Below are 26,695 nucleotides of genomic sequence, written 5' to 3'. Positions count from 1 at the left end.
TAGGGAGCAAGAGGAGGCACAGGTATGTAAATAGGGAAGCAGAGACACAGGATTCAGAGCGGGAGAGAGACAGACAGACAGACACAGATGAGGGCTGCGAGGGGTGCGGGCAGACTAGCAGTGGGTCGGAGAGGTCATGGGCTGGGGCGGTGGGGGGGCCAGCTCTGGGGTCTGAGGGGCCCCTCATGGGAGAGGGGGCCGCTGTAACGGGTCGGGCCGGGCACTGGGCGGCGCTCAGCTCCGCAGAGGGAAGGCCTCGCCTGCCTTTCCGGACAGAGCGAGACAAGCCGCCCGGCCCCGAACCAGGGCCACTGACACCTGAGCGGTGATGTGCGGTGGGGGGCGAGAGAAAACGGGGTGCCCGGGCCAAAATCCCCCGCAGTGTTTCAGGCCCAGTGGCCATCTCAGTTCTGATTTGCTGGCCGTTGAGGTCCCTAGAGAGACAGACAGACTGTGAACTCCCTGCCCAGGGCCGGCCGAGAGGCAAGGCCTGCACATCCCCCCAGCCCTGCGGCCACTGAGGCCCTGGGTCACCAGGGAGGACGGGCTGGAGATGAGGCCCAGGCAGCCCAGAATTCACGCTGCTGACGCAGTGACAGCAAGAGACATCCCGTTGCCCTTTCCTCTTCGGAGTCAGACTGCGTGGGCGGGACCTAGGATACCCCTGGCCCTCTCAGCAAACCCTGTACACACGCTCTGATCGTCTGCTCTCGCCCCCAGGTTTGCTGACAATGGCATCGGCCTGACCCTGGCCAGGTAAGGGCATCGGTCCCGGCGCCGGGTCCTCTGTGGGCGGCTGTCCCCGGGGGAGCTTCTCATCGCGGACGCCCTGTTCCTGCAGCGGCGGGACCTTCCCGTATGATGACGGCTCCAAGCAGGAGGTAAAGAACAGCCTGTTTGTGGGCGAGAGCGGCAACGTGGGGACGGAGATGATGGACAACAGGATCTGGGGCCCGGGAGGCTTGGACCACAGTGGACGGACCCTCCCCATAGGCCAGTAGGTTGGCGCCATGGCTTCACGGGAGCGCCTGCGTGGGGAGGGAAGGCGCGTGTTCGTGGTTTCTCGTGTGTGTGTGTGGTCGGAGGAGTCACCGAAAGGGTCAGGGCTGGCTGGCTCTGGGGTGGAAGCTAGAATGTGAGCGAGAAGTTGAAATTTGTGAATGTGCATCTGCAGGGTGGCCCGGCTGTCAAATGCACTGTGTGGCTTTGGGCCCCACTGACAGGAGTTTCACATCAGGATCAGCCAGCCATGAGAAGCAGGAAGCAAGGCTGGGACGTGACCATTTACTAATAATATAGAACTGAGGGGTCCTTGGTGTCCTTGCAGGCACGGTGCCAGGTCTGTGTGATGAGGGCTTCCTCGGGGCTCCGTGTCTGCATGGAGGGGCCCCGCATGGTGATGGGGACGCTGGGGCATGGCCTCTCCTCCAGACAGATTCATTCCTGCGCTCTTTTCATCTTTCTTCCCTTTCTCTTGTTCAGTGTAGAAGGAGAGGGTTCTGGCCCAGAGGGAGAGATACCAGTGAAAGCAGAAAAACTGGGCTTGGAGAACGAGCAAGCCTCGATGTGGGGCCACCAGGAAGCCCAGCCGGCCCTTCTAAGGCCCTTGCCTCCCATGCCCTGCTTGGGAGCCCGAGGCGCAGAGAGGGAGGCTGAGCCCCCTGCCCCCGCTGGGCCCACGGCAGAACTTCCTGGTCACTGTCCTGCTCCAGTCCCCCTCCCTCCGTCGCCAAGACTGTGTCCCCTCCCCGACTCCTGGGTATCTGGGCCTGCCCAGTTCACTCTATTCCCCAGACCCAGTGTGCTCCCAGTCAGAAGGCTTGCTCACAGACAGGAAACTCATCTGAGTCTTAGTCTGATTGAGTTATTATAGCAACTGAGACTGAGGCGATAATGACTAACGGCTCTCCCTTGCCAGGGGACACAGCACTAGCCCTCTCCCCCAGTACTGACGGCATTTACCCCATGACTCTTCACAGGATGGAAAAATTGGTTTGCAATAGAGGATGGTCCCTGAGATCCAAGCCAGCAACTAGACAGATATTCATCTCTCCATCCATCCACTCACCCATCCACCCATCCATCCGTCCACCCATCCACCCACCCATCCATCTGTCCATCCATCCACCAACCCATCCATCCACCCACCTGTCCATCCACCCATCCATCCACCCACCCATCATCCATCCAGCCATCCACCCATCCATCGGTCCATCCATCCTCCATCCATCCATCCACCCATCCATCTGTCCATCCATCCACCCACCCATCATCCATCCATCCATCCACCCACCCATCCACCCATCCATCCATCCACCCACCCACCCATTCACCCACCATCCACCCACCCACCCATCCATCTGTCCACCCACCCGTCCACCCACCCACCATCCACCCACCCACCCCTCCACCACCCATGCGTTATCCATCCATCACTTACCGACATTTACGATGCCCATGGATGCTTTCCCAGTGAATTAATGAATGAGTCAACAGTGTTCTGTGGAGTGGCAGCTGCTGGGGGTGGGGGTCAGGAAATGTTTATCTGGAAGGTGCCTGTTGCCTCCCGCCTTGGAGGCTGTAAACACGGCGACTCGCCTGACCCCTGATGTGCCTAACTCCACAGGAATTTTCCGATCCGAGGAATTCAGTTCTATGACGGCCCCATCAACATCCAGAACTGCACTTTCCGCAAGTTTGCGGCACTGGAGGGCCGCCACACCAGCGCCTTGGCCTTCCGCCTGAACAACGCCTGGCAGAGCTGCCCCCACAACAACGTGACCAGCATTGCCTTTGAGGACGTCCCGGTGAGTGAGGCGGCCGGGCCGGCTCCCAGCAAACCCAGACTCTGGGCAGTGAGTCACACATCCCCGGGGGCTGGGGCTGAGCTGTTGCTGCCACCACAGGGCTTGAACGTCCTCCTCTGAGCAGGCTGGGCCGCGTCCCAGTTCCGTCTGCATCCAAACTGGAAAAGTACAAGCGTGGGGTTCCCCACAGGTCAGGATGGGGCAGACGCCTGCTTGCCCTCACCCCACTCAAAGCCACCGGCCTGAGCAGGTGCCTTAACGTGGGGCTCGAGGTTCTGAGGCTGCCCCTCCAAGCATCTTGCTTTTGACCCGGGACCTGTGCTGGGCCACCTGTGCTGACACAATTAATTAAAAAACCTGCATCTTCTAAGGGAACCTTTGCTGAAGATGCTTTGTTCGGTCTCTTCCCGAGAACAGGCCATAAACAGGGACCTTCCAGCCTCAGCTGACGCGTTAGCAGCTGGGGGTGATGAGGTCGGACCGCAGGCTGCCCTTGGAGACTGGGCTGGTCCCGGCCTCCTGGTGCATTTTCTTTGGGTTACGGATTTCCTAGGCCTTTCCTCCTCCTGCTCCTCTTCCTCCTCCTCCTCCTCCTCCTCCCCTCTGCTCCTGCCCTTTGCCTGCCCTCCCAATTGCAGCAGGCTGAGGGAAAAGATGTGAAACTTAAGTTACTGAATTTCTTTACTCCAGCCACTAGGGCCTGACAGAGGCCCATCGTGGACATCTCCAGGGGCGCATGTTGAAAGACTGTCTTCCAGAAGCTCAGCACACGCTCCCATGCCCCGCATGTGTGCACATCCACTTTCTCATACAGACAGACACTCACCATTCGCTCAATCTGTTCACACACACACACACACACACACACACGCGCGCTCCTGGGTTCCCTCGCCCATCTCTGCGGCCTTCCGAGCCCAGGGCCAGAGCGCTCCTCGGGTCACCCATGGCAGCCACCCTCCCCGAGCAGAGGCCGACACCACCTGCTGGGTCTAGGAGCCGTTCTCCTGGTCCCGTCCAAGAGGCCAGCCGTGCGGCCCTCCCAGTGCCCAAGAGCGTCTCTGGCTTGACTGGTGTGTCCTGTCCGCGGGGATCGGACGCCGCGCCTAGGCCTGACGGTGGCCGCGTTGCCCTTTCCCTCCTGGCCCGGCCTGACCGGCCTGGCTCTGCTCAGATCACTTCCAGGGTGTTCTTCGGGGAGCCCGGGCCCTGGTTCAACCGGCTGGACATGGACGGGGACAAAACCTCGGTGTTCCACGACGTGGATGGCTCGGTGTCCGAGTACCCCGGCTCCTACCTCACCACGGCTGACAACTGGCTGGTCCGGCACCCAGACTGCATCGACGTCCCCGACTGGAGAGGCGCCATCTGCAGCGGGCGCTACGCACAGGTGGGGGCGCGAGGGCACGTCCACCGGGTGTCTGCGGTCACTCGCCGCGCGCCGGGTCACGCGCCGGGCCAGGGAGGCACAGGCTCCTCTCGTCTTCTTCCCTCATCCTTCCCACTTTCCCTGCCCGCCCAGGAGCATCTCTTTCTAATCCTCACCCGAAGATGTACTTACTGATTTTAGAGAGAGAAGGGAGGGAGGGAGACAGAAACACCCAGTGGTTGCCTCCTGCCCAGGCCCCGACTTGGGGCGAACTCGCAGCCTTTTGGGGCACAGGACGGCGCTCCAGCCAGCTGAGCCAGCAGCCAGGGCTACAGCTTTTTAGAAACCCGAAGTGGAGACACTTTGTAAGGGCAATGTTGACAAACAGAGCGCCCGAGGCCCAGCGTGTGGGTCCAGGTCAGGCTGCAGCTCCTTCTAACCGCGCAACTGGGGCGAGTTACTCAAACTCCTGGAGCCTCCGTTTCCTCATCTGTAAAACTGGGGTAACAGTTGAACCTCCTCATGAGATTGGGGGTGCTTCTGATATGGCATGGACACTGCTTCACCAGCCCTGTCCTCCAGAAGCATAACGCAGGCCCCACGTATGATCTTAGGTGTTCTCGGAGCTGCATGAGAGAGGGGAAGTGGGTGAAATTAATCTCAGTGATACATTTTATTTCCCTCACCACGTCGTCACTGTAAGAATCACGAACAGGACGCTGGACGTTACTGTTTTTGCTGTGCGACGTCTGAAATCCACGACGCATTTTGTACCCATTGCCCACTCAGTGTGGACGACAGTTTCCGACAAAGTAAAAGTTGTGTTGAATCGGAAAATACGTTACACAGCTTTCGTTCTGAAATTTATGTCTGATTAAAATAACGACAGCCCGCGGGAGGGGAGCTGCACTTGTGGCAGAGCTGTGAACAGTCCCCCTCCCTTCCTCCCGTTTTTGCAGAATTTGCCGTCTGACTGTAAGCAGACTGCTCCTGCCTCCCTGCTGGTGTGTCCCCAGCACGGCACATCGGAAGAGGCACAGAGCGTGGGCTGGGCGGCTCCGTGTGGCGCAGGCCGCACCCGCCAGCGCAGGGAGAGGCCCCTTATTTGGCCTTGCTCTGCTCTGTGTCTGTGGAGGGAATGTGCCTTTGCAAGTGCGGCCTGTCCTCAGATGTTAACCAGGCACCCCTGGAATCACCCCTTCTAACTGCCCCGCCGTCTGCTTCCTTTTTGGGTTTTAAAAGATGTACATCCAGGCCTACAAGACCAGTAACGTGCGGATGAAGATCATCAAGAATGACGCCCCTGGCCACCCGCTCTACCTGGAGGGGGCCCTGGCCAGGAGCACCCACTACCAGCAGTACCAGCCGGTCATCACGCTGCACAAGGGCTACACCATCCACTGGGACCACACGGCCCCCGCTGAGCTCGCCATCTGGCTCATCAACTTCAACAAGTGAGCCCCGGGTGGCGGCGACAGTGACCGCAGAGTCCCAGACCGGCCCCTCCCTGAACCTCAGGCCAGCGCGTCCCCCCCGCAGAGGACGCAGCTGATGTCACCCACAGCTCCGACCAGGCCTGGCTGGGCCCCGCCGTGGGTGTGGGCGACCTCGGGCAGGGTTGAGCTGAGGGCTGAGCTGAGGGCGTCCGGGTAGGGCTTCCTGTTCAGGGCTGGGTGAAAGTAGGGTTACGGTTGTGAGTATGCGAAACCGTTCCCTCTTGCATTATTCTCTGCTCATTATTGCGTTATTTTCCATTCTGATAATGGACCGCAAACCTACTTTTGCCCCGTCCTGTACCGCCAGTCGAGTGTTTTCTATGCACGGTATTCCTGTGAGGCGGACATTGATCAGACATGGAAAGTGACACCGGGAGACATGACATGTCTCCACATTCAGGCTCCCCAGGCAGGGTCCAACCGGGCCCTCCAGTCTGAACTGGCGTCCAGCTGACTGCCTTTTCCTGGCCCGTGTCCTGTAGGGAGCTCCCATGTAGACACCAGAGACACCCCCCTCAATGGCCCTCCTTTCTCCCGAACACTTGGCCACTCAGTCGTTACCAATAGCAAGTGTTCTTCCAAACCCCACTGCGGAAGGGGAGGTGCCCCTGGAGGGGACTCTTGGATCTGTCTCCCAGGCGTGCCCAGAGGTAGGGCGGCCGGAATGGCCTTGCCTATAAGCTGGCCCTGTCTTGGTTTCCAGGGGTGACTGGATCCGCGTGGGGCTGTGCTACCCGCGAGGCACCAGCTTTTCCATCCTCTCGGACGTCCACAACCGCCTGCTGAAGCAGACATCCAAGACGGGCACCTTCGTGAGGACCCTGCAGATGGACAAAGTGGAGCAGAGCTTTCCTGGACACAGCCAATATTACTGGGATGAGGCGTCAGGGTGAGGAACCCCGCGCGGCCTATCCAGGAATCCCAGAACCTCCCCGCAGGGAGAGCCGGTTAGTGTAGGATCCTTGCCCGGGCACTTCCATTCTGAGGCTGATGGGCCCATCCACCAAGGACGTTTTCCAAGCTGCTAAGCTTTGTAAGACAAACATCTGTGCTTATGTCAACGGGGACGTAAGGGGGAGGGGAGAAGGGAGCTGTCTGTTCCCCTCCCCCATAGTCTAACATCGTCAGGAAGCGGGCACGTCTCCCTGGCGATGACACTGCAACCGCCAGCCCTCTGGGGAGTGAGGGAAGGGTCACTTTAGGACCATCTTCCATCCTTGGCCCTCACGAGGTCAAGGATATGCAGGTGGCTGGCATGTGCTCTCTTTTTTTGTTACGAGAGCAACGTTTTCTTCTAGTTTTATGGTTTCAGGCCTTACATGTAAGTCCTTAACTCACCATGGGCTTATTCTTGTGCATGGCGACGCTGGTGGTCTAGCCACGTTCTTTTGCACGTGCCTGTCCAGCGCTCCCAACACCGTGCACAGAGTGTCTGTCTCCACGCCATTGTGTGTGTTCTTCCTCTGTCACAGACTCATCGCCCACGCAGGTGCAACTCCTGGGCTCTGGTTACGCTGTGCTTTAATTCACACGCGCAGGGACTACTAACTGCCTGACAGGATATTTGTCTCCTGTGCAGAAGCCCAAACTCTGGGGCTTTTTGAAATCTTGGGGCTGTTTTTAATTACCTGTGTCCCTTATAAATTTGCAGCCATTTCTTACTCGGGCTCAGAGCGCCTGCCTTCAGTGGCTCCCTTGTCTCCGGCTATTGGCTAGGACACTTGTTAACCAAGTCCCTCCAACTGGGGGTTGATAAAAAGTCAATAGGCTGGAAGTGAGGGGGTTCAAATACGTTCCATGCTTGAAAGCAGCCCCGTTTTTCAAGGCTACCGACCAGCAGAGTGGGTCTGGCTGTGTTCTGCACGGGGGGTGGGGGTCGGCCAGAGGTGTTGCTCCCTTATAAATCAGTGTCCTGTCCGGGGGCACCAGCGCGCCGGCCTGGGGGGGGGTCTCAAGGCCACAGCCAACACCCCTCTGCTCCGCTCACAGGCTGCTGTTCCTGAAGCTGATGGCCCAGAACGAGAGGGAGAAGTTTGCCTTCTGCTCCGTGAAGGGCTGTGAGAGAATCAAGATTAAAGCTCTGATCCCCAAGAACGCGGGCACCAGTGACTGCACGGCCACAGCGTACCCACGGTTCGCCGAGAGGGCGGTGGTGGATGTGCCGATGCCCCGGAAGCTGGTTGGTGCTCAACTGGTGAGTGGCAGGCGGAGAGCCCACCCCTTTGCCTTCCCTGGGGCCCAGACCCCACCAGTATCTTGTCTTCGTGGGACACCTGCTCCGCTCCCCAGCATGCTTCCTGTGACTGGGGCGGGGGCAGGGGAGCTGAGGGACAGGACCACTCCCAGGCTGTGCACTTGAGTCCTCAGACCTGACAGCCAGCTGGGGTTGGTTTGTTTTGCAGAAGACAAAGGACCACTTCTTGGAGGTGAAGATGGAAAGTTTCAGGCAGCGTTTCTTCCACCTCCTGAATGACCTTGCTTATATTGAAGTAAGGGGCTGGTGCCTGCAGGGGGCTGGTGTGCTCGCCACAGGTGGTGGTCTGCTTCGGCTGCTGTCACACACAGGTGGCTTGAAACCATGGGAATTTATCCTCTTGGTGCCAGAGGCCAGAAGTCCCAAGTTAGGTGTTGGCAGGGTGGCTCCTTTGGGAGGGGCGGCCGTCCCAGGCCGGTAACAGCTGCCAGTGGTCCTTGATGCCCCTCCAGCCTCTGCCCGTGTCTTCCCATGTCTTCTCCCCGTGTGTCTGAGCCTCGCGAGTCCCCTGCCTCTCTTATGGGGATGCCAGTCATTGGATTTAGGGCTCATTCTCAATTGAGCCTGACCTCATCTCCAGATCCTTAATTACATCTGCAAAGACCCTATTCCAGATCAGGTCCTTTCGCAGGTTCCAGGTGGACAGATCTCTTTTTTTGGGGGGGGGATTGGAGAGGGTGACAGTCTTCAGCCCACACCAGAAGGCTGCCAGGAACTGAGTTAAGGGGGTTAAGTGGCCTTTTTGCTTTGAGCAGCAGCATAGACAGCCTCTGTGTCCTGGATCGGTGCGGGACGCCGGTCAGGGAACCTGTGGGCCTTGCTCCCTCGGAGCCCCGCCTCACACCCCTCGTGGCTTTGGTCTGCAGGTGGATGGCAGGAGGTACGCCAGCACCAGCGTGGAGGATGGCGTCCAGGTGGTGGTGATTGACGGCCGGCAGGGGCGCGTGCTGAGCCATGTGAGCTTCAGGAGCACCATTCTGCAGGGCATTCCATGGCAGCTCTTCAGTTACGTGGCGGCCATCCCTGACAAGTGAGTCCGGGGCCCCCTCCCTGTCCCTGAGGCCCTCATTGCCCTGCAGGCTGGGAAAGCTGAGGGAGTCTCCATGGCCAGCCCACGGATCATGGGTCCTGGTTTGGGAGCCTCCTGCCAGAGCCAGGGCCTCGTGAATGTAGGTCAGGCCAGGCAACCGGCTACCCGGTTAGAAATGGGAAGCCTGCCCTGGCCCGCACCCCCCTCCACCATGACAGTCTCCCGGCATGATCTCATCCCCTCCCACACTTTTAATAGGATCCAAATGCCAGTGGCTTCTGAGTGTCTCCAGCCCAGATCTCTCTACTCAAAGCGACACACTTCCCCCATGGCTACTTGGGAGTCGCCACCTAGTGGTCTCCTGCGGAACTGGATTCTCGGCTTTTTAAATCCCCCAACTGAGCCAAATTTCCCGGTTCCCCTGCCTTGACGAGGTCGTTGCTGTCCTGGCGGGTAGAGCAGGGTCACAGCATCACGTCTGGCTCTCCTTTTGTCGCGTTTGCAGCCAAATCTGTCAGCACCCCCCTCCCCCCGTGGCTCCTGGCAGCTCCCTGTGTGTGTCCTCCACCCAGGCCTTCCCCGTGCCAACCTTACCATCCCACCCACGGCCACCACGGCCCCAGGGCCCCAGGGGCAGAGGCGGGCCGTGCTCACACCTGAACGTCAGGGGTGACCTCTCAGAACTGCCTCTGCCACCCGATGGCTGCAGGGCCCGCCGCCGGGGCTGTGGCCTGTGAGAGGCCCTGTCCCCACGTCCACTGCCGTGAGCTAACCCTGTGCCCTGTTCAGAGGGTATGACCCTCCAGGGAGCCCCCGAGGGGGAAGGCTCAGCCCAGCCAGAGGGACCTGAGCTCTCCCTGTGAACTGGAGCTGTGGGGACACAGCCTCCTGGGGACAGAGCCCACAGCCGACATGGAGGGTGTGTCTGTGATGCTTCCGCTCTGACGGCCACGCGTCCCGGGCTTTCCTCCCCATCTGCCTGGACTGCGCATGGCCTCCTGCGTGCTAAGAACTTTCTTTCTGCTCCTGGTGGGACAGGGGAGAGGGGGTGGAGCGGGGTAGCAACTGGTTCCAGGGACCCATACAGATTTTCCAGTCTGGCCTGTGGTCTGTGGTTAATGGGGTTCCTTTGAGACGTCAGCTGGAGGCCCCACTGGGCTTCCGCCCTGTTGCTATTCCTGGGGGAGGCATTCACTTCCCCCGTCTGGCCCCCACAGAGGCTGTTTTCACAGCACTTGGGCCTGAGCACACCAAGGCGGGTCAGTGGAGACCCCATGCTTCCCAGCGGGACCTACAGGTTGGGACCCGCAGGCTGGACCACCCTCTGCGCCAGGCCTCTGCCCCGACCCAGACAACCCTCCCCGCTCAGGTCCTCTCAGATACAGAGCAACCACTTGCCTCAGTTTTCCAATTTGCAAACCAGCAGTCCTGCTGTCTTACCTGTGCAGAGAGGGCGGGACAGGCCCGTGCCAGGCTGACTCCCTGAGCACGTGGCCTGCAGGCTGTCTCCGCCCCCACATTCCCACTGGTCCGGTCCACAGAGCAATGGGGACACTTCCATTAGGAGGTGGGCCTGGCCCTGGTGCAGTGCCACCCCAGGGTGCACTCTGGTCCCTGCTGCATCCTCTCTGGGGACAGCGTGCAGCCCTGGAGCGTCGCAGGTGCCAGCTGCAGCCAGGTGTGCAGGAGGGGTGTGCAGCGCAGCCCGTGGGAGATGCCGCCCTTGCTCCATGCTGCGCTCGCGTGCTCTGATTGGCCCTTCTCGCTCAGCTCCATAGTTCTCATGGTATCGAAGGGAAGATACGCCTCCTGGGGCCCGTGGACCCGCGTGCTGGAGAAGCTCGGGGCAGACAAGGGGCTCAAGGTGAAAGGTGAGGGGTCTGGGCCGGGCTTGCAAGCGCTCAGGGGCCCAGCGTGCAGGCAGCTGCCACCCCCGCTGAGCAGAGCTTGTCCCCTCCCGGCGGGTGGTCCCCGGAGTGCAGGGCGAGGTGCCACCTACACACTTCCCTCCACATGTGACCACACACTGAAGGAAGTTGCTAGAGTTGTTCATCCAGTGACTCAGCAGGTGGGCCTTTTTTCCAACAAAAATATCAGCAGAAAAGGGGTCTGGTCTGACCTCTCCCGCTGCTGCTGGCCGCTCTGGCTGCCCGGGTCCCGCGGCTCCTCTGCGGCGAGTGGGGAGACGGCCGGGACAGACGTCCGCATGCCTGCCACCGCTCACACTCCGTGCTCACAGGGCCCTGGGGGCTGAGGGGGACGGAGACCCTGCCCAGGTAGCAGCGAGGATGTCCGCTGCGGCCACAAGGCGCTGCAGCTGAGCGGTGGTCTCAGGCTTCCTTCATCCGGTGGAGCAGGTGCCGGTGCATCCACATGAGGTGGGGACACTGAGCACAGACAACCAAGCAACGTGGGTCCCAACCTTTCTAACCCAGAGGCAGGACTCTTGGCTGCCGCACCACTCTGACTACAAAGAGCATCAAAGCTACTGGGGCCTCAGAGGGGCAGGGACTTCTGGAGGTCATGGGCCACCTGTGCAGGTGGCTGGGAGGCTTGGCTGAGACCCTGTGCCCCCCGCACAAGCGATCGTCAGGCAGTGCCGGTGGCTGGGCACAGGGGATGCGGCGCGGGGTGGTGGCGGCAGAGAGCCATCCTCTCTTGGGGTTCCTGCTCACGGGACTCATTCTGCTTTTCAGAGAAAATGGCATTCGTTGGCTTCAAAGGCAGCTTCCGGCCCACCTGGGTGACTCTGGACACTGAGGACCACAAGGCCAAAATCTTCCAGGTCGTGCCCATCCCCGTGGTGAGGAAGAAGAGGCTGTGAGGATGGCCGCCACCCAGGGCCGCCCCCTGGGACTGTGATGGTGGACTCTTGGCAGCAGACCAGGGTAGGGTGGCTGGTCCCCACAGCCCCCGTCCAGGAAGGCCGTGTGTGCGGGGAGATGCCCAGGGAAGGACCCTGCGACCCCCGGTGCCCCCACCGGCCCCCACTCACGTGTCTGCCTGCAGCCCCAGCAGTGCTGGAGACCTTGTCCTTCCTGTGGTCTCCTGGGTGCTTCTCTCCCACCTGTGCCTCTTCAGTGGGGATGCAGGGACCACACGAGGGAACCTGGGTCGCCCTGGGGTGCTGGGTCCCTCGCAGACTCCCGTGCTCCCCAGAACACACACTGAGGGGCAGATGTGGCAGAAAGAGCCCTGGTCTCACAGAACTCTGTCCCGTAAGCGAGAACCAGCCATCCCGGGGCAGCTGCGGGACGTTCACAGAGCTGAGGGGTCAGAACTGGCTGTCCTTGGTGGAGGGGCAAGGCCTGTGTCTTTGGGTGGTAGGGGGCTTCAACCTGTCAGGAAATCCTGGTCCCAGGCTGAGATAAGACTGAGTGACTTTAAAAAACCCTTTCAATTCAGAGATTCCGGAAGCCTGTGGCTTCACACGTTGCCTGGAGTCCATGAATGGACGAAAAGCACCCGTGCGCTGGGTGCTGGGCCTGCAGGGTGGCAGGGCGACACCTGGGAGAGGGGCTCGCGGTCTTTCAGGACCAGCAGTCGGGTGCAGGTGCCCTTGGATGCCGGGCAGAGAAGCCCGAGAGCATAAAGTGGGGACCATGCCAGTTCAGAGGGGAAGATCTTACCTGCTTGCGTGAGTCAGGAAGGCTTCCTGTAGGAAGAGGCAGCGGGCTCACAGGAATGACAGGCAGCCCCCACTTTGTGCTAACTACCTGCCAGCCTGCGCACAGGTGCATCAGCTGCGGCAAGTCCATTGGTGCTACTGGTTCCGCAGCTCTGCAGGTGCTGCCAGTGCCTCTGAGCCTCCCCGGCCACTGGGAGAGCCGAGAGAGCTCCTTGAGGAGGGAAAACTACCTGTGGTTTATACTCGGGTGACGTGCCAGGTCCTTCCCCAACCACACACTTTTTCCTCAGAGGGGGCCCGGCTGCACCCACGAGACTTGGTCAGCGCGTCCATCCCTTAGGTTGCGCCAACTGCCAGAGAGGGTTTCCCACCAACAGGTCGTCCGCTGTGAGGAGGTGACAGCAGGACCCGGCAGCATCCCAGGCCCTGGTCCCAGGAAGGGCCTGTTGCAGGCAGAGTAGTGGAGAGGGGGAGGTGAGTGACTGTGACCTCATGTTCTTCTTGTCGGTGTTGAGTTTCTCAGACTCTTTTCGGGCAAGGATCTCACACTGTGAACCACTTGGGACGCGCCCACTTCAGGTGGCCAGGAGTGTTGACTGCGGTTCAGTGCGTTTCAGAAAGCGTCTATTTGAGGATCCTCAGAGCTGTACATACGTCCCGCAGAACCTTCCCCACGCCGTTCGCCAGGGGCCCACGTCCAGGCGCGCTCTCGGTAGCGGCAACGTTCCTACTGCTTAGGAAACTGCCCGGCCCTTTCTGTGCGTGAGCGTGGAAATGAGTTAGGCTTGTAGGGAGAACAGCGCGCCTCTGAACTGCTTGTCTTTTTCCTGTTGCCGAAATAGCTGGTCCTTTTTCGGGAATTAGCTGTATAGTGTGTTTTGTATGTAAACATTTCTTGTAGGCGTCACCATGAACAAAGATGTATTTTCTATTTATTTATTCTATATGCACTTGGAGAAGTCCTTGTCAGAGAAGTGAAGAACTGTCTTAAATGTCGCGTTGGGGGAGTCCCATGAGGGCTTGAGAGTGTCCCAGAGCCTTCGCTTGCACCAGAGCACGCGGCTCTGCTGTGAAAAACCTTGCTGCCCCGTAGTAAACGTGCAAAGGATGCCACCCTGTCTGTCTTCTTTTAAGGTGGGTTTCATAGCTAAGAAACCTAAGGTTGAACAAATGTCCTGTGGGTCTGCCTCTCACTTCCAAGGACCCTTCCGGTGCAGGTGGGGGAGGGCAGAGGTGACCAGGCCTGTCCCCCTGCTTACAGCTGGCATTAAAGGAGGCGCGTGGCCTTCAGCATCTGCTGAGCAGCGTGGGCAGCCCTGTGTGCACTGTTTCACTTGCCCTCCGTATCCCCACGAGGCTGACCTGTTGGCAGTGCCTCAGGTCGGACAGCCCAGCCCTGACCTTACGAGCGGTGTGTCTTGGGCACGTGACCTGAGCACCTCCCCTGCGCTGGTGGGCACTAATGAGTCCCACCTCGGAAGTTGTGAGGGTTGAGTGAATGAACGCATGCAACGCGCCGAGCAAACAGTCCGTGCTGTTAACTGTTACTGTGGTGGTGTTGGTCTGTTTTAGATGAATGAACAGCTCCTAAGGGCTAAACCCCTTGCCCAAGGTCACAGCTAGGGAGCAGCAGTGGCATACCAGTGTCAGGTCCCAGCCACGTGACCTTGGGGCAAAGGCTCCCCTGCTCTGAGCCTCGGTTTCCTTGTGTGGGCATCATGGAGGGCCTGCGCCCTGGGTTTGCTGCGACAGTGGGGGAGGCCAGTGCACACAGATCAAGGCGGAACTCAGGAAGAGGTGTCTGCGTGTTCTCAGGTACTGGGCAAGCGCAGCTGGAGCGACCTGTCACTTCAAACAGCAGCTGAGAGATTCTCCCCAAGGCTGGGTGTAGCAGCAGGTGGTGAGGCCAGAGGCAGGGCGGTCTCTGCTGCCCCCTCGTGGACACATCCCGCCATTGTAGGTGACGTCTCTGGGGAGACGATAATGGCCATTTTACAGGGTTTGACCAGGCGCTTCCCCAGCTGAGCCTTGGTTTTCTGGACTGCAAGGTGGAGAGAACAGTTGTACCCCACTTGACAGGGGTCTTGTGAAGGAGGTGAGTGCAGGTCCTGTGATCAGGGCGTGTGCCTGCCGCTGGCTGGCTCTCCTGCACCCTGGGCCTGCCCACACCTCAGGGCAGGGCACGTGCAGACCCACAGGAGCCGGAGCACAGGAGGTGTGTGCAAGCTCCAAAAACCTCAGCGAGGTCAAAAACAACAAAACTTTAAAAAATAAAACTCATTTCAGAGTTAAAAAACTGGTGCCCCAAATACCAACACAAAACCAAGAATAACTGAATAGAAGATAAATCGTTCCAAAAGGAAGAAGAAAAAAAAAGTGAATCACAACTGAAAATGTTCTAGGATATAAAAAATGATTCCTGAACATCAACATGAAGACTTTTTCTAGGAAAACGGCTGAAGTTGGGAATGAGGAAAACCCCAGGCAACTGATGAAAAAGCAGAAGTGAGGCTGCAATACCCGTCTTGTCAGCCTGTGGTAACAGTGCGGGACAAGAACGGGGGGACTGGAGGAAGACGAGGACTCCCTCACCTTGGCTAGTGACTCACACATGCTGAGTTGGTCTGACAAAGATAAAAAGCTTCTCCAGGGTAAAGGAAACCGGGAGAGGAACCGAAAATGTCAGCAAGGCCATCAGACCCGAGGGCGTGAGGGTGAGGGACGGGATTGGGTCAGAGTTTTCCTTTGACAGTGCATAGTCCCAAGATGCTATGCAAATGTCAGGCGAACTGATACAAAAACCAACGTGCAAAAAAACTAAGTTGACATGTCTGTGGGTGGATTCCCCTACCTCCCTTGAGTATGATGTCTCTCTTGTTCATGAGTCTGCACACTGGGGTGCCTTGAAGGCTGGAGGCCAGGGGCCCACACATCCGGGGCTGCCTGGTCATCTCTCTCTGTACGTGGTCTCTCCTCTCCAGCCCAGTCCTCCTCATGGGCCTTCCTGCAATCCCTTCGCTGCTTCTTCTACCACAGGGCCTTTGCATGGACCGTTCCTCTGCGGCACACCACAAGAATGTTTAGAACATGCAATAATACCTAATTACTCAGGGGCACTGACCTGTTTTCTCTTAGACTGTCAAAGAAAAAAAAATGACTAGTCAACACAGCAATAACCATCTGGTATGAATGAAGCAAAATTATACCAATTTTTTTTTTTTTTTGGTCAGATCAGCAACAAATACATATTTTTGGTGTGCTGCAGAATTTTAGTCATTAGTCTATGTGCCACGAGGTGAAAAAGGCTGAAAGCCGCTGGCTTAGACCTCACCACCAGGACCTGCTGTCTCCCCACGTCTCTGGATGGGCCACTGTGGCCACAGCGGCTCCAGCCCATCCTGTGGGCTCAAACTATGTGAGAAACAAAAGCCACCCACCTCTTCCTGCAGTGGCTCAGGAAATGTAGCCAGGGTGAGCTCTTTACCTCTGTAGCGGGGTGGTCTGGGGGCTGGGGGGACGGCAGGGCCAACATCCCACCTCGAGCACAGGACTGGGTGGGAAAAGAGGGGCTGCGAGGCCGACACACACACACGCACACACCACTACACGCTGGTAGACATGCATGTTTTTGGAAACATGAACGGCAGCACCTGCTGGGACAAGAGTGGCAGTGGTGGTCAGGCACGGACCGTCCGCTCGTGTCCTTTACCAGTGGCATTTTCTAACTATGCACGTGTGCTATTTTGTTGAAACCACAATGAAAGGTTTTTACAAACAATTTTAGTTCTTAAAAATGACGCCTGTAAATAAATTCTGTAACTCTTAGCCAGAGTAGGTTCCCACATGAACAGCGAAATCAGACATTAGCTAGGAGGGCATCACGGGAGTGCCATACAGAGGCCCCACAAGTCAGGCACTTAATCAGACATGTTTACAGATAAATGCAGTGATCACGCCTTCTGCCACCCTCTGCCAGGGGCTCTGCCCAGTCCCCATGTCCATCTTATAATAAAACTGCTGCCTTACATGGGACACACGAACCTCAGCACCAGCATTACTGTTTCCTAAATAAGGACACAGAACAGGACCCCTGAACTTCACAGACTGCCTGACACCTGACAGGTACCAAGAGCTCTCTTTAACTGCTAAGAATTTGAGGGCAAGAAATTCAAAGGAAATATGTAGGAGCTCCAAGTCACATTACTTCGTTCTCTGCATTTTTGCAGATGTGGGATCTCCACATCCTGGTGCCCAGACCGTGTACTGAAATACATGGGCTCTGAGCAGTGCCTTCATGGCAGGGTTTAACTTCACAGCAATGAAAGGGGGGCTTTTGTGGCGTGAGGAGCCTGTTCAATTAAATGATGTCTTAACATTGGTCTCAATAGAACCTCGTAGCCTTCCAATAATAGAAAATAAAACGCGTGGACGCCACAGGGCATGCGCTCAGAGCAGAGGCATCGGCGGGGGCGGGGTTGGGAGGTGGGGCAGGGTGTGACAGAGCAGTCAGTGACTCCCCCAGATGTAAGTGGGAAGAAGCAACAGCAAGGTTTCCACGTGATTTTACAGTAATCCTGAACTTGGCAGTGTTCCATGTTAAGCAAAATCTGTCTCTTTCCTTGAAGCCTTTTCAACAGTAATTCTTACTCTGACCACACACTGGCCAGGTGGCAGACCCTCTCTAGAAGAAACTGGAATTCTGTCCAGTGTGTGGGCTCCCACGCAACACCCCGCCCCCACGAGCCCCGCTGAGCTCTGTCCTGCGCACTCCCGAGCAGCCACGGCTGCCCCGTTACAGGTCTTCCCGTTTATTCCCGGCTCGGTTGTCTTCCCGCGAAGCCTGAGGTTTCGGTGCGCCCTCCTTCTTCTTCTTGCCCTTCTCTTGCTTTGTTTTGTTCTTCTCTCTGCCTCCGCCGCCTCTGCCAGGATACACCTGCCCCTCCAAAGTGACATCAGCACACCTGTCCTGACTGACCAAAAAGTCCTTGATCTCCCAGGCGTAGCTGCCATCACGCAGCATGAAGATGGCGCGGTCTGAGCCCACGATGAACCTGATGGGGAGATGCGATGGGTCAGCACACGCCAGTTGAGGGTCATTGTTTCTGCAGCACTTAGCCAGGAAGGACCCTCCCTCTCAGATTCTACATGGGCTGTCGAGGCCCAGGAGCTTCTGAAATGTGTCGGAAAATCCTGCTGGCTAAACTAGTTAACCCCTCAGCTCGGGTCCAAACAGAAGCAGAGCCTGAGTCCCGTGTGGGGTAGGTGGTGCCCCTCAAGAGACAGGATAAAGACGAGCTCCCAAGGCCACTAATGGGGAGGCAGGAAGCAGGCTGCCCTGTGAGTCTGTTTCACATTCTGAGGTGCCCAGTTAAGGTTTCTTTGGACAGAAGGCTCTGCTGATAAAGGCTGAAAACCACTGCTTTCCGCCGGGTCCTGAGAAGACACCGGGCTCCTGGACAGAAATCCTGGTCCCGGATGTTAACAGCCGGCAGACCAAGGGCGCCCACACTCAATATGCCCGAGGTCCCCAGGAGCAAAGAGGACAGAGTGTGGTCTGGGTGGAGCACCAGCGTTCCCAGTGGGCAGGACGCTTCTGTTCCTGAGGGGCTGCACCAGGATCAGTGGTAGCTGATCTGTTCCCCTAAGTGTCTGTTAAGCTGATGAGAGCTCCCTGCCATCCCTGACACTCGGTATTCCTTCATTTCGTCTCACTGCTTTTATACTTCCTAAACTAAGACATGTAAATTTTAGAACTATTATTGAGGAGGAAAAAAGAAATCCCTTAAAATTGTGTCAGGATCCTACCGAGCGGTGAGAAACAGACCTCTTTACCTTACGTTACATTAGCTGTCTGTTAGCAGTCTGGTCCAGGCTTGCACGTGCACGCAGCTACGCAGAGGAGCACCCTCCAGTAAGCGGAAGCTGCTAAAGGGAGCAGCCACCCTAGGCTAGACACGTTTTTCCCAGATAAAATCAGTGAAAGATACAAACTTCATGAGCAAGAAGTAACTTAAAAACAGCAACAACTTACTGGCCCTGACCAGTAACGACGGCCCTTCAAAGCCCACGCTGTGCTCAGCAGGGCGGGGGTGCTTTACCTCTGGACATCGTAGTTGGCGTTGAAAAGGCTGCCCTGCCAGAGGCTGGTGATTTCCTCGGTCTCCTTCTCCGTGGGGCTTCCCGACACCGTGACGAACATCATGAGGGTCTTCCCTTTCTTCGTCAGTTTCAGGATGCTCTCCGGCTTGCCCGGGTCTATCTTTGAGAAGTCGACGGGCGCTGAGGGCCTTTTGTGCTCCGGAAGGTCCCCTTCTTCTATGTCGTCATCTTTCTGTTGGGAGGGGGAAAGCGTCAAACATCAGAAATGTGCTTCGCAACTGGCAGAGGTGAGAACAGCGGCACAGGACATCGGGCGCGGGTCGATGACCTGCGTGAGACCACGAGAGACGCCCCAGCACCTCTCTGCCTCTCCTTGGCTTTCAAGTGAGGTCTGAGTTTCAGGCAGTACTCACTGCCCCCCACTCCAGGTCGCCAAACACGGAGAGCCCCCTTGGGGTGGGTTTCTGCAGGCTTTTCACTCCCAAAGACTCTGCTCAACATGAGAAGACGTGCAAGCAGCCACACTCTGCTGTGGTGAGACAGTGTAACGCTGTACAGCAAGGAAGAGCACACACTCACACATACAACAAAGCTCAGGACGTTACACGGACTCAGGGAAAGAGGACCGGGGTGGACTTACGGGGCTCTGCCGGGGAGAATGGACTGTTTCCTACAAAAATGCGCCCACAGAGATGGATACGCGCTCCCACAGGAAAAAAAAATCACTGACACCAGGGAAAGGCGGTCACATTTGTAGCGTCTGCACCACCATGTCATTTAGTCTGCACCCACTCTGCAAAGTGGGATATTCCCTGGCTCTATGGAGAGGAAAATGAAGATCACAGTACCAAGGGGTAGAGCTGGGGTCAAAACCCCTGTCCTTCCACTGCACTATGCCGTCTGTCACCTTGTGGGCACACAATCAGCCGCCACTACCAAGTCCTGTTAAGAGCACAGCTTACATTTCTCCCTTCCTCTCCACTCCTGCTGCCTCTAGCTCAATCCAGGTCCTCTTCATTACCTTCCACCTGCACATCTGTTCACCACTGTGTGTGGCTGTGTAATACAATGGTTGAAAGAACAGACTTTAAACTGACTGAATTAGAAAGTAACTTGCTATGCTACCTTGGGCAAGTTACTTCACCTCTCTGGGCCTCGATGTCATCACCTAGAAAACAGGGATAAGTACCTCCCTCACAGTGTAGTAACCCCGCAGTGTCCCACAGCACTTTCTTTTTATAGCCCTCAGCAATTCCTACCTTGTGTTGCAGTTACTTGTATTGTTATCTACTGTTACCAACGGTTGGCCCCTGTTCATCTCTGCAGCACCCATACCGTACAGCTCAGGCTCTGAGTCGTTCCGGGGTAGGATTTCCTCATGAGACGGTGTTCTCACTCTGGCAGATCAAAACCCTCACTTGCTGGAGTTCAGAAAGAGACCGCAAGGGAGACAGTAAATGGGGAAGGACGCGCCCCTTGGAGCTCTCTCCTTGTTAGTGGTCTTCACACCCTCCTCAACACCCCAGTCTTCCTATCAGCTGCAGATTAACATGCAAACTCAGCCTGCTTTCTGCCAGTCAAGTGCATCAGACGGTATTATAAACTCATGTCTGAACGCCACTAGCACTCAGAGAGAGATAACCACAAAATAATGAAACATCCATTGTTGGAAAGCATTTCATTCATCTTGGAGCCCTGGCTGGGGTGGCTCAGTGGACTGATTGCCAGCCTGGGAACTGAAAGGTCCTTGGTTCGATTCCCAGTCAGGGCACAGGCCTGGGTTGCAGGCCAGGTCCCCAGTTGGGGGCATGCAAGAGGCAACCACACACTGATGTTTCTCTTCGTCTCTTTCTCCCTTCCTTCCCCTCTCTCTAAAAATAATTAAAAAAAAAAAATTCAGAGATAAGGAACCTGAGGACTCAAGAGGAGTCCTGCCCTGCCCAAGGTTACACAAGAAATAGAATCCTAGTTTTTGTCTCTACGCTAACCAGGACAACACAAGCACCTCTGGAAGGGAAAAAGGCAGCAACGTGTTCTTGGCTAGTGAACTTTATCCAAAAAGCTCCCTGTAATTACACACTCCAGCACATTCAGAAAGCTTAGTCTTACACAAAAAAGTCATTGCTTCTTTAAATGAAACAAGGTGATGTTCCTGGAGAGCGACTAGTCTTCGATTACCGGGGCGGCCACCCCCCCGGAATTACAAAACTCTCAGCGGGGAAATGTACCTGAGCGGGAGGTCTGAAATCCCACTGACGTGGAAGACGGGGCGAACTACAGGCCTGAGCTGAACCCCACGAACAGAAACCCTGACCGCGGCCCTCACCACCCACTCACCCCCTTCGAAGTTCTCCTTGCCGTTTGGGGGGCTCAGTGACCACGGGAGCAAGGCAGGGGCGGCGACCAGGGCACTGGGAGTAAACTGAGGCTCCACGCGGGGGGCTGGCCCTGAGTGGAGGCCCCCAGAGAAGGTGGACGGGGGCGCTGGGCTGGAGGCCCGGGTCGGGGTGACAGGGCGAGGGGAGGCTCAGCGGTGGCCGGAACGCAGTGACCCGGAGCGGGCGGGAGGGAGGGAGGTCGGGGGAGCGGGGCCGAGACGGAGCAAAGCCCCAGGGTGCGCGCGCGCCGCGGACCTCCCACTGCTCCAGAAGACGCGCCATGTCCGCATCATTGTAATCGCGAATATCCTTCTTCTTCTTCTTCGGGGCAGGCGGGGCAGCCTCGCCGGGCTTACCGGCCGGGCTCTCGTCCGTGCGGGCCCCGGGCGGTAGCAGCAGCAGCAGCAGATCAGAGGCGTAGAGCAGGACCACGGCCGCGCGGACCCAGCTGGAGGCCACCATCTTCGCCGCGCCGCCGCTACACGGCGGCTGCGCGAGCCACGGGTCCCGCCCCCGGACGGGGTCCTGAGCACGCCCCCGGCCACGCCCTCTCTTAGCCCCACCCCCAGGGGCGCGCTGGCCTACCAGGCCCCGCCCCGTCCGCTCCGGAAGCCCCGCCCCTCCGCCATTTTGTCCCGCCCCGAGGCTCCTCCCCTGGTCCAGCGGAGGCTCGCGGGGCGGAGGGGCGGGGCCCGCCTGCGCTCCTGCTCCTTCTCCGCCAGAGGGACGACGACCTTTTCCTCTGCTGCCTGAGGGCTGGGGCCGAAAGCTCCCTCAGGGCCTCCGGGAACGCTCCTCAGCGTCTCGCCTGTGAGGTGAGTTGGCGCTGCCTCAGCTCCAGGAAAGCCCGGTGCGCGGAGTCAGGCGCCTCCCGTGGGCCTGCCGCGATGTGTGTGGAGAAGTTTCTCAGAACTTTTGAGGCAACTTGACATCGGGGCCCCGCTTTGCTGCTCAGTCGAGGGGCTTCAGTCCCACCCCTTCAGTCTTCCTGTCGGCTCAGCCTCTCGCAAAAACTCAGAATTTTTTACTTTTAGACAATTCAGTCCCCGGCTTTCAGATATTCCTGTCAGACTCGAAAACGCGTGAAAAACCAAACACATTACTTTGAGGGGATCTCGTTCCATCAGCGTGGAGATACTCCTGTCATCCCTTGAACTAAAAAAAAACAACCTTTTTTTCTTTAAAAAAAAAAAAAGTTACTTTTTATTTAAAGAATATCTTCAGTGTTTCTTCTGAGGTTAACCGAAGCCGTAGGCTCTGCCTGACTCATCCTTTTCAAGGCTGAATCATTCCATTGTTGTGTCTTCAAAAAGACTCTTTGCCAGAGGTGATAGGGAAGTCGAGTTTTCCAGATTTTCATCCGGACCCACCAGGGGTCAGTCCATCACATACTGGGCACATTTTTGTGCACACTTAAAACACCGAAGGGGCTCTAGGGGTCTTTTTCTTTTTTGCATTTATATGGGTTGATGGCAGCGCCCTGCGCAGACTGGTGAGCGTGTGGGCTCCGGCACGGTTTCCCACTCAACAGTATGAGGTGACGCTTCTCTCCTTCAGACTGAGAGGCTGTGTTCATGCACGGTTTGCTGTTAATCCACCGATGGTTTATTTTCCGACTGCACTGCTGACGGACGTTTATTACCAGTGTTTGTACTATAACGAGGACAACGACAGAAAGCCACGATAAACCTCTTTTCTTTGGGCCTGTGTTACGGTCTGAACCGCATCCCTCCAAAGTTTGCATGTTGAAGCCCTAACCCCCAGTACCTCAGAATGTGACTGCGCTGGAGATCGGGTCTTTAAAGAGGTAATTCAGTTACAACAAGGGTGCTAGGGTGGGCGTCTCTGTAAGAAGAGAAAAGCTGGCCATTGTCACGTGCGGGAGGAGGGGAGAGACGTGGAGACAGAGGGAGAAGTCGGCCGTCTTCCACAAGCCGAAGAGAAAGGTCGGAGAAGAAACCAGCCCTGCCCATACCTTGATCTGGAACTTCTACCCTCCAGAACAGTGAGAAAATAAATGGTTATTGCTTCAGCAACCTGATCTGTGATCCTTCGTTATGGCAGCCCCTGGCTTGGACAGAATTAATAATAGGTTGGATATAACAAAACTAAAAAAAATTTTTTTAAAGCGTTTTAGACAAGAAAGAGGTCTTTGTTATTGCTCGATTTTTCTTTCACAGAAGCAGCTGGAAACTAAGCATCTAGAGCTAGTATTGTGGCGCTTCAGTCAGCTGGCACCCAGTCTGTTTATCATCCTGCTCTGTCCTCAAGGTCACCACAAGTTCCAAAATGGCTGCCAGAGCTCCAGCCATCAAGCTGCCTTTCATCTGGAGGAAGAGGGAAGGCAGGCCAAAAGGAACAGAACTGTCAGTGGGGTCAGCTTCAGTTAGGCAGCCTGCTCAGACGTTCCCCATGTCCCTATCCACATCTCGTTGGCTAGAACCTAGCTCTGCAAGGTAGGCTGGGAAGCTCTTCTAGCTGGATTCGTTGTCACCCGAATAAAATTGGGATTCTGTTACCAAGGGGAGAGAGGAAGTGGGTGTTGACAAGGCAACCAGCTAACAACGTTTGCCTCACCTTCTGTCGAGGATCATTGCAGTTTAAATTCCTTCCCAGTAGTGGAGGCTGATACTGTACATAGCCACGCATGCATCTGTAGGTATACATGCTGTGACATTTTCTACTGACACCGAGTAGAAACAACTCATAAGAAAAAGAGAATTTTTCTTTTCTTTTTTGAAATCATAGGGGAAATTTCATAAGCTTTCTCCCTAGGGCGTATTGCTCCACCCAGTGGCTCAGAGCCCTGTCCTGGTGCAGTCATGCTAAAAAACATGCACAGCTGTGCTCGATCATGTGCTCTGCTGGGAGAGGTCACCCTGTTCATTCATTTTCCCAGCTGCCAAGTGAAGGTGCAGAAGTGCTGGGAATCCTGGGCCACTGTATCTAGTTATACAGCAAAAAGTCACTTAGTATTTTATAGAAATTGTTGGGATTATATAAAAAAATTCCAGGGCTAGTAACTTTCATCTAAAGAAGAAATTCATTTTATAACCCACTGATGTGAAAACATCTGGGTTGATTGCATTTTCACTATTTTGGCATTTGGAACTTGATTCAGTTCAACTCTTTGTGAACTTATTTAGTAAGGGTCTACTCTCAACCAAGAACCAGGTGAGACACAGATGGAAAGGTTAAGGTAACAAGGTCCCTGCCCTAAAGCACTTGCCGGCTAGCAGAGATAAACAACACAGAGATTACAGGAGGTCAGGACCTGAAGGGATAATATCATGATAATTATATCCCTATTTTAAATAAGAGGAAACCCTAAGTAGTGGTATTTCAAGTCAGTTGTATATTAAAAGGGGGATAGGCACATAAACACACTGGTGTATCCAAAAATGTTGATTGATACTGTTCTCTCCACCAAGATAAAAGAAAAAAGTCTAATTTCAACTGAAATTCTCAGAATAATACACTTAATTCAAATTATCTGGAATATTGCAATTGCCTTGAAAATTTTCTCCCTTATAGGAGTCTTCAAAATGAAAAATACATCCAAAGCTCATTAACCAATAAGGAAACGTGGTGGAGAATTTACATGTGAAAGCAAACTTTACCTCCATTCACCGCTCTCTAGTTAACCAGATTGGAGAAAATTCTAGATCTCCCAGATTTGGGGACCTGAATGCTCAGGGGTGCCTGCCATGGGATAGCTGGTCCTGCACGCAGGCCTCCCCCACCCACTAAGTTTCATGTGAACAGAGATAGCACAGAGGGGAGGGAGGGTGGTTAGGGGGTGGGGATGGGGAGGATATGGGGCTGATGGATGAGATCCTGCCCACAAGTTCTTACTGTATGGGAACACAACACACCAGAGAGCAAGAGGACGTGCTGGGCAAGGAGTGATCTGTCACACAGTGACCCTGCTCCCTGATGAACCATGGCTCCATGAATGTCAGACTCTTGTTCATCACCTGTGGGGATGAGTGCATCAGTGAAAAGGCAGGGGAAGTGTAAATTTTCCAGCTATAAATCCCTATCCTTTAGAAGGCCGTGTTGAAAGCAAAATGACAAAGGGTGATGTTTGTCTGTGTGTTAAGAAAGATTGACTGAGACTGAATTGGCCCATCTATGGGCACCAAAACAAAATAGAAGGACATTGTTCCAAAAAGGATACATCAGGTGGCGCTGAAGACCAGACACAGCATGGTGGTTAAGTCTGGAGCACATGTGAAAGTTGGGTACCAAAACCCAGAGTGTGTAGACACACAGTGGAATGTTACTCATGCTTAAAAAGGAAGGAAATTCTGACACATGCTACAATATCAACGAATCTCGAAGACATTACTCGAAGTCAAGTAAGCCAGACACAAAAGCACGCAAACTGTATGATCCTGCTTCTGTCAGGTACCTAGAGCAGTCAAGTGTGTGGAGACAGAACGCAGAACGGTGGTGTCCAGGGCTCGGGGGAGAAGGGAAGGAGGAGTGATTGTTCAGTGGGCACAGAACTTCAGGTGGGCAGATGAAAGCAGGAGCTCGATGCTGGCGATGGTCGCACGGCAATGAGAATGTTCGATACTTAATACCGCGGAATGGGTAACTTCACCAAAATGCGTAGGATGGCAAGTTTTATGGTATGAACATTTTACCACAATAAAATAAACAAATCAGGGTGCTCACACTGTTGTCTTATACCTGCTTAGAGGAGTCTAGAATAGGCAAGGGAGGAGAAGGCGGGTTTGCCCACCTGCCTGCCCCACTTGCCAGTTCCACTATCCCATTGGTTCTTCCACAAATCCTCATTTAGCTCTGTTTGCATCTTGTTCATTCGTTTGTTAAATCCCTACTAAGTGATGGCCTTGAGCCAGACAGAGAATGTATTCTCCAGTGGCCAAGCTCTTTTCTGCATGGCCCCAGCTTCCTCTTGTCTGCTCCATTCACCATCCTCCATCCAATTCTCTCTCACTCATTTTCCATTTTAATGAAAAATAGTTTGCACAGTACCTTTGGTCCATATTATAATTTTGAAAGAGGGATAGAAGAGGTAATGGCTGCTGTTTCTAAAGAGAATGCCCTTACTCCAGTGACTCTAAGGGCAGACATAGTCTTCCTCTATTAACTAAAATATGGTACAGCAACATTCGTCACTGAGTTTGCCTTTTGCTCACATTTTACATCCAACACTGGTCAACAGAGGGTCTGCCCCGTGGTCACGCAGGCTTACTGACATGCCATCATCTTTTAGCCGCAGCCTCTAGAACACAGACTGGAGTAGTTCCAGCAGGGGAAGAGAGACAGGAGAGTCACAGACTGCTTCTCACCGCCTCGGGGCCAAGCATCACTTCCGCCCAGTTCCTTCTGTCAGAATCGATCACGTGACCCTCCTGAGTTGCAACCAGACCACTTGGTAAGCAGTATCGTCTCTGCTATAGTTTCTTTACTCTATGCTCGCACTACCCCAATAGTGAGATTGGTATTCCTGTTGTCATGACTCTGTGACTCTGTTGCCCTCTTTTTTCTGGAAGGGGTAAAGCCCTCATATTCCTTACATGCTTAGTACATGGTAGGTGCCCGGATCGTGGAGTGAATGACCAGTGGCATAAAGTAAAGGTGACCTAAAGGAAGGCAGAGATG

The 26,695-nt window shown here is 55.7% G+C and overlaps 2 protein-coding genes and 1 long non-coding RNA gene across 3 annotated transcripts in view; 2 read left to right on the top strand and 1 right to left on the bottom strand.

Moving 5' to 3' along the window:
- CEMIP (cell migration inducing hyaluronidase 1) overlaps nucleotides 1-12,550 on the top strand; it is a 40,730-nt gene extending 28,180 nt beyond the window's left edge. The window contains exons 18-28 of the mRNA XM_090263857.1: nucleotides 721-756; nucleotides 842-997; nucleotides 2,627-2,807; nucleotides 3,979-4,194; nucleotides 5,416-5,627; nucleotides 6,373-6,558; nucleotides 7,659-7,863; nucleotides 8,072-8,158; nucleotides 8,790-8,953; nucleotides 10,724-10,824; nucleotides 11,650-12,550. Of these exons, the coding sequence (XP_090119983.1) occupies nucleotides 721-756; nucleotides 842-997; nucleotides 2,627-2,807; nucleotides 3,979-4,194; nucleotides 5,416-5,627; nucleotides 6,373-6,558; nucleotides 7,659-7,863; nucleotides 8,072-8,158; nucleotides 8,790-8,953; nucleotides 10,724-10,824; nucleotides 11,650-11,777 (1,672 nt within the window). The 3' untranslated portion in view covers nucleotides 11,778-12,550. The remainder of the gene's footprint in view (nucleotides 1-720; nucleotides 757-841; nucleotides 998-2,626; nucleotides 2,808-3,978; nucleotides 4,195-5,415; nucleotides 5,628-6,372; nucleotides 6,559-7,658; nucleotides 7,864-8,071; nucleotides 8,159-8,789; nucleotides 8,954-10,723; nucleotides 10,825-11,649) is intronic.
- A 3,791-nt stretch (nucleotides 12,551-16,341) lies between these two features.
- MESD (mesoderm development LRP chaperone) lies at nucleotides 16,342-21,557 on the bottom strand. The gene is made up of 3 exons (XM_090263867.1): nucleotides 21,314-21,557; nucleotides 18,680-18,912; nucleotides 16,342-17,632 (listed from the first exon to the last, which is right to left on the bottom strand). Exons 1-3 carry the CDS (start codon nucleotides 21,518-21,520, stop codon nucleotides 17,374-17,376), a joined length of 699 nt encoding a protein of 232 aa, XP_090119993.1. The 5' UTR covers nucleotides 21,521-21,557; the 3' UTR covers nucleotides 16,342-17,373.
- A 170-nt stretch (nucleotides 21,558-21,727) lies between these two features.
- Nucleotides 21,728-26,695, top strand: part of LOC149992165 (uncharacterized) — a 31,836-nt gene continuing 26,868 nt past the window's right edge. Inside the window, exons 1-2 of the long non-coding RNA XR_016508520.1 lie at nucleotides 21,728-21,873; nucleotides 26,307-26,468. This is a non-coding gene — a long non-coding RNA (uncharacterized LOC149992165). The remainder of the gene's footprint in view (nucleotides 21,874-26,306; nucleotides 26,469-26,695) is intronic.

Source organism: Furipterus horrens, unplaced genomic scaffold (genome assembly GCF_987537825.1).
Source record: "Furipterus horrens unplaced genomic scaffold, mFurHor1.1.pri manual_scaffold_16, whole genome shotgun sequence".
Classification (NCBI taxonomy): domain Eukaryota; kingdom Metazoa; phylum Chordata; class Mammalia; order Chiroptera; family Furipteridae; genus Furipterus; species Furipterus horrens.
Note: the sequence above shows the minus strand (reverse complement) of the source record. Positions and strands in the feature narration are given on the sequence as shown.

Coding starts and splice junctions, on each gene's coding strand:
- MESD (XM_090263867.1), bottom strand. CDS start 21,520: ATGGTGGCCTCCAGCTGGGTCCGCGCGGCCGTGGTCCTGCTCTACGCC. Junction 18,913..21,313: donor GTCTTCTGGAGCAGTGGGAG/GTCCGCGGCGCG, acceptor CCCTCCCAACAG/AAAGATGACGACATAGAAGA. Junction 17,633..18,679: donor GCCAACTACGATGTCCAGAG/GTAAAGCACCCC, acceptor TCTCCCCATCAG/GTTCATCGTGGGCTCAGACC.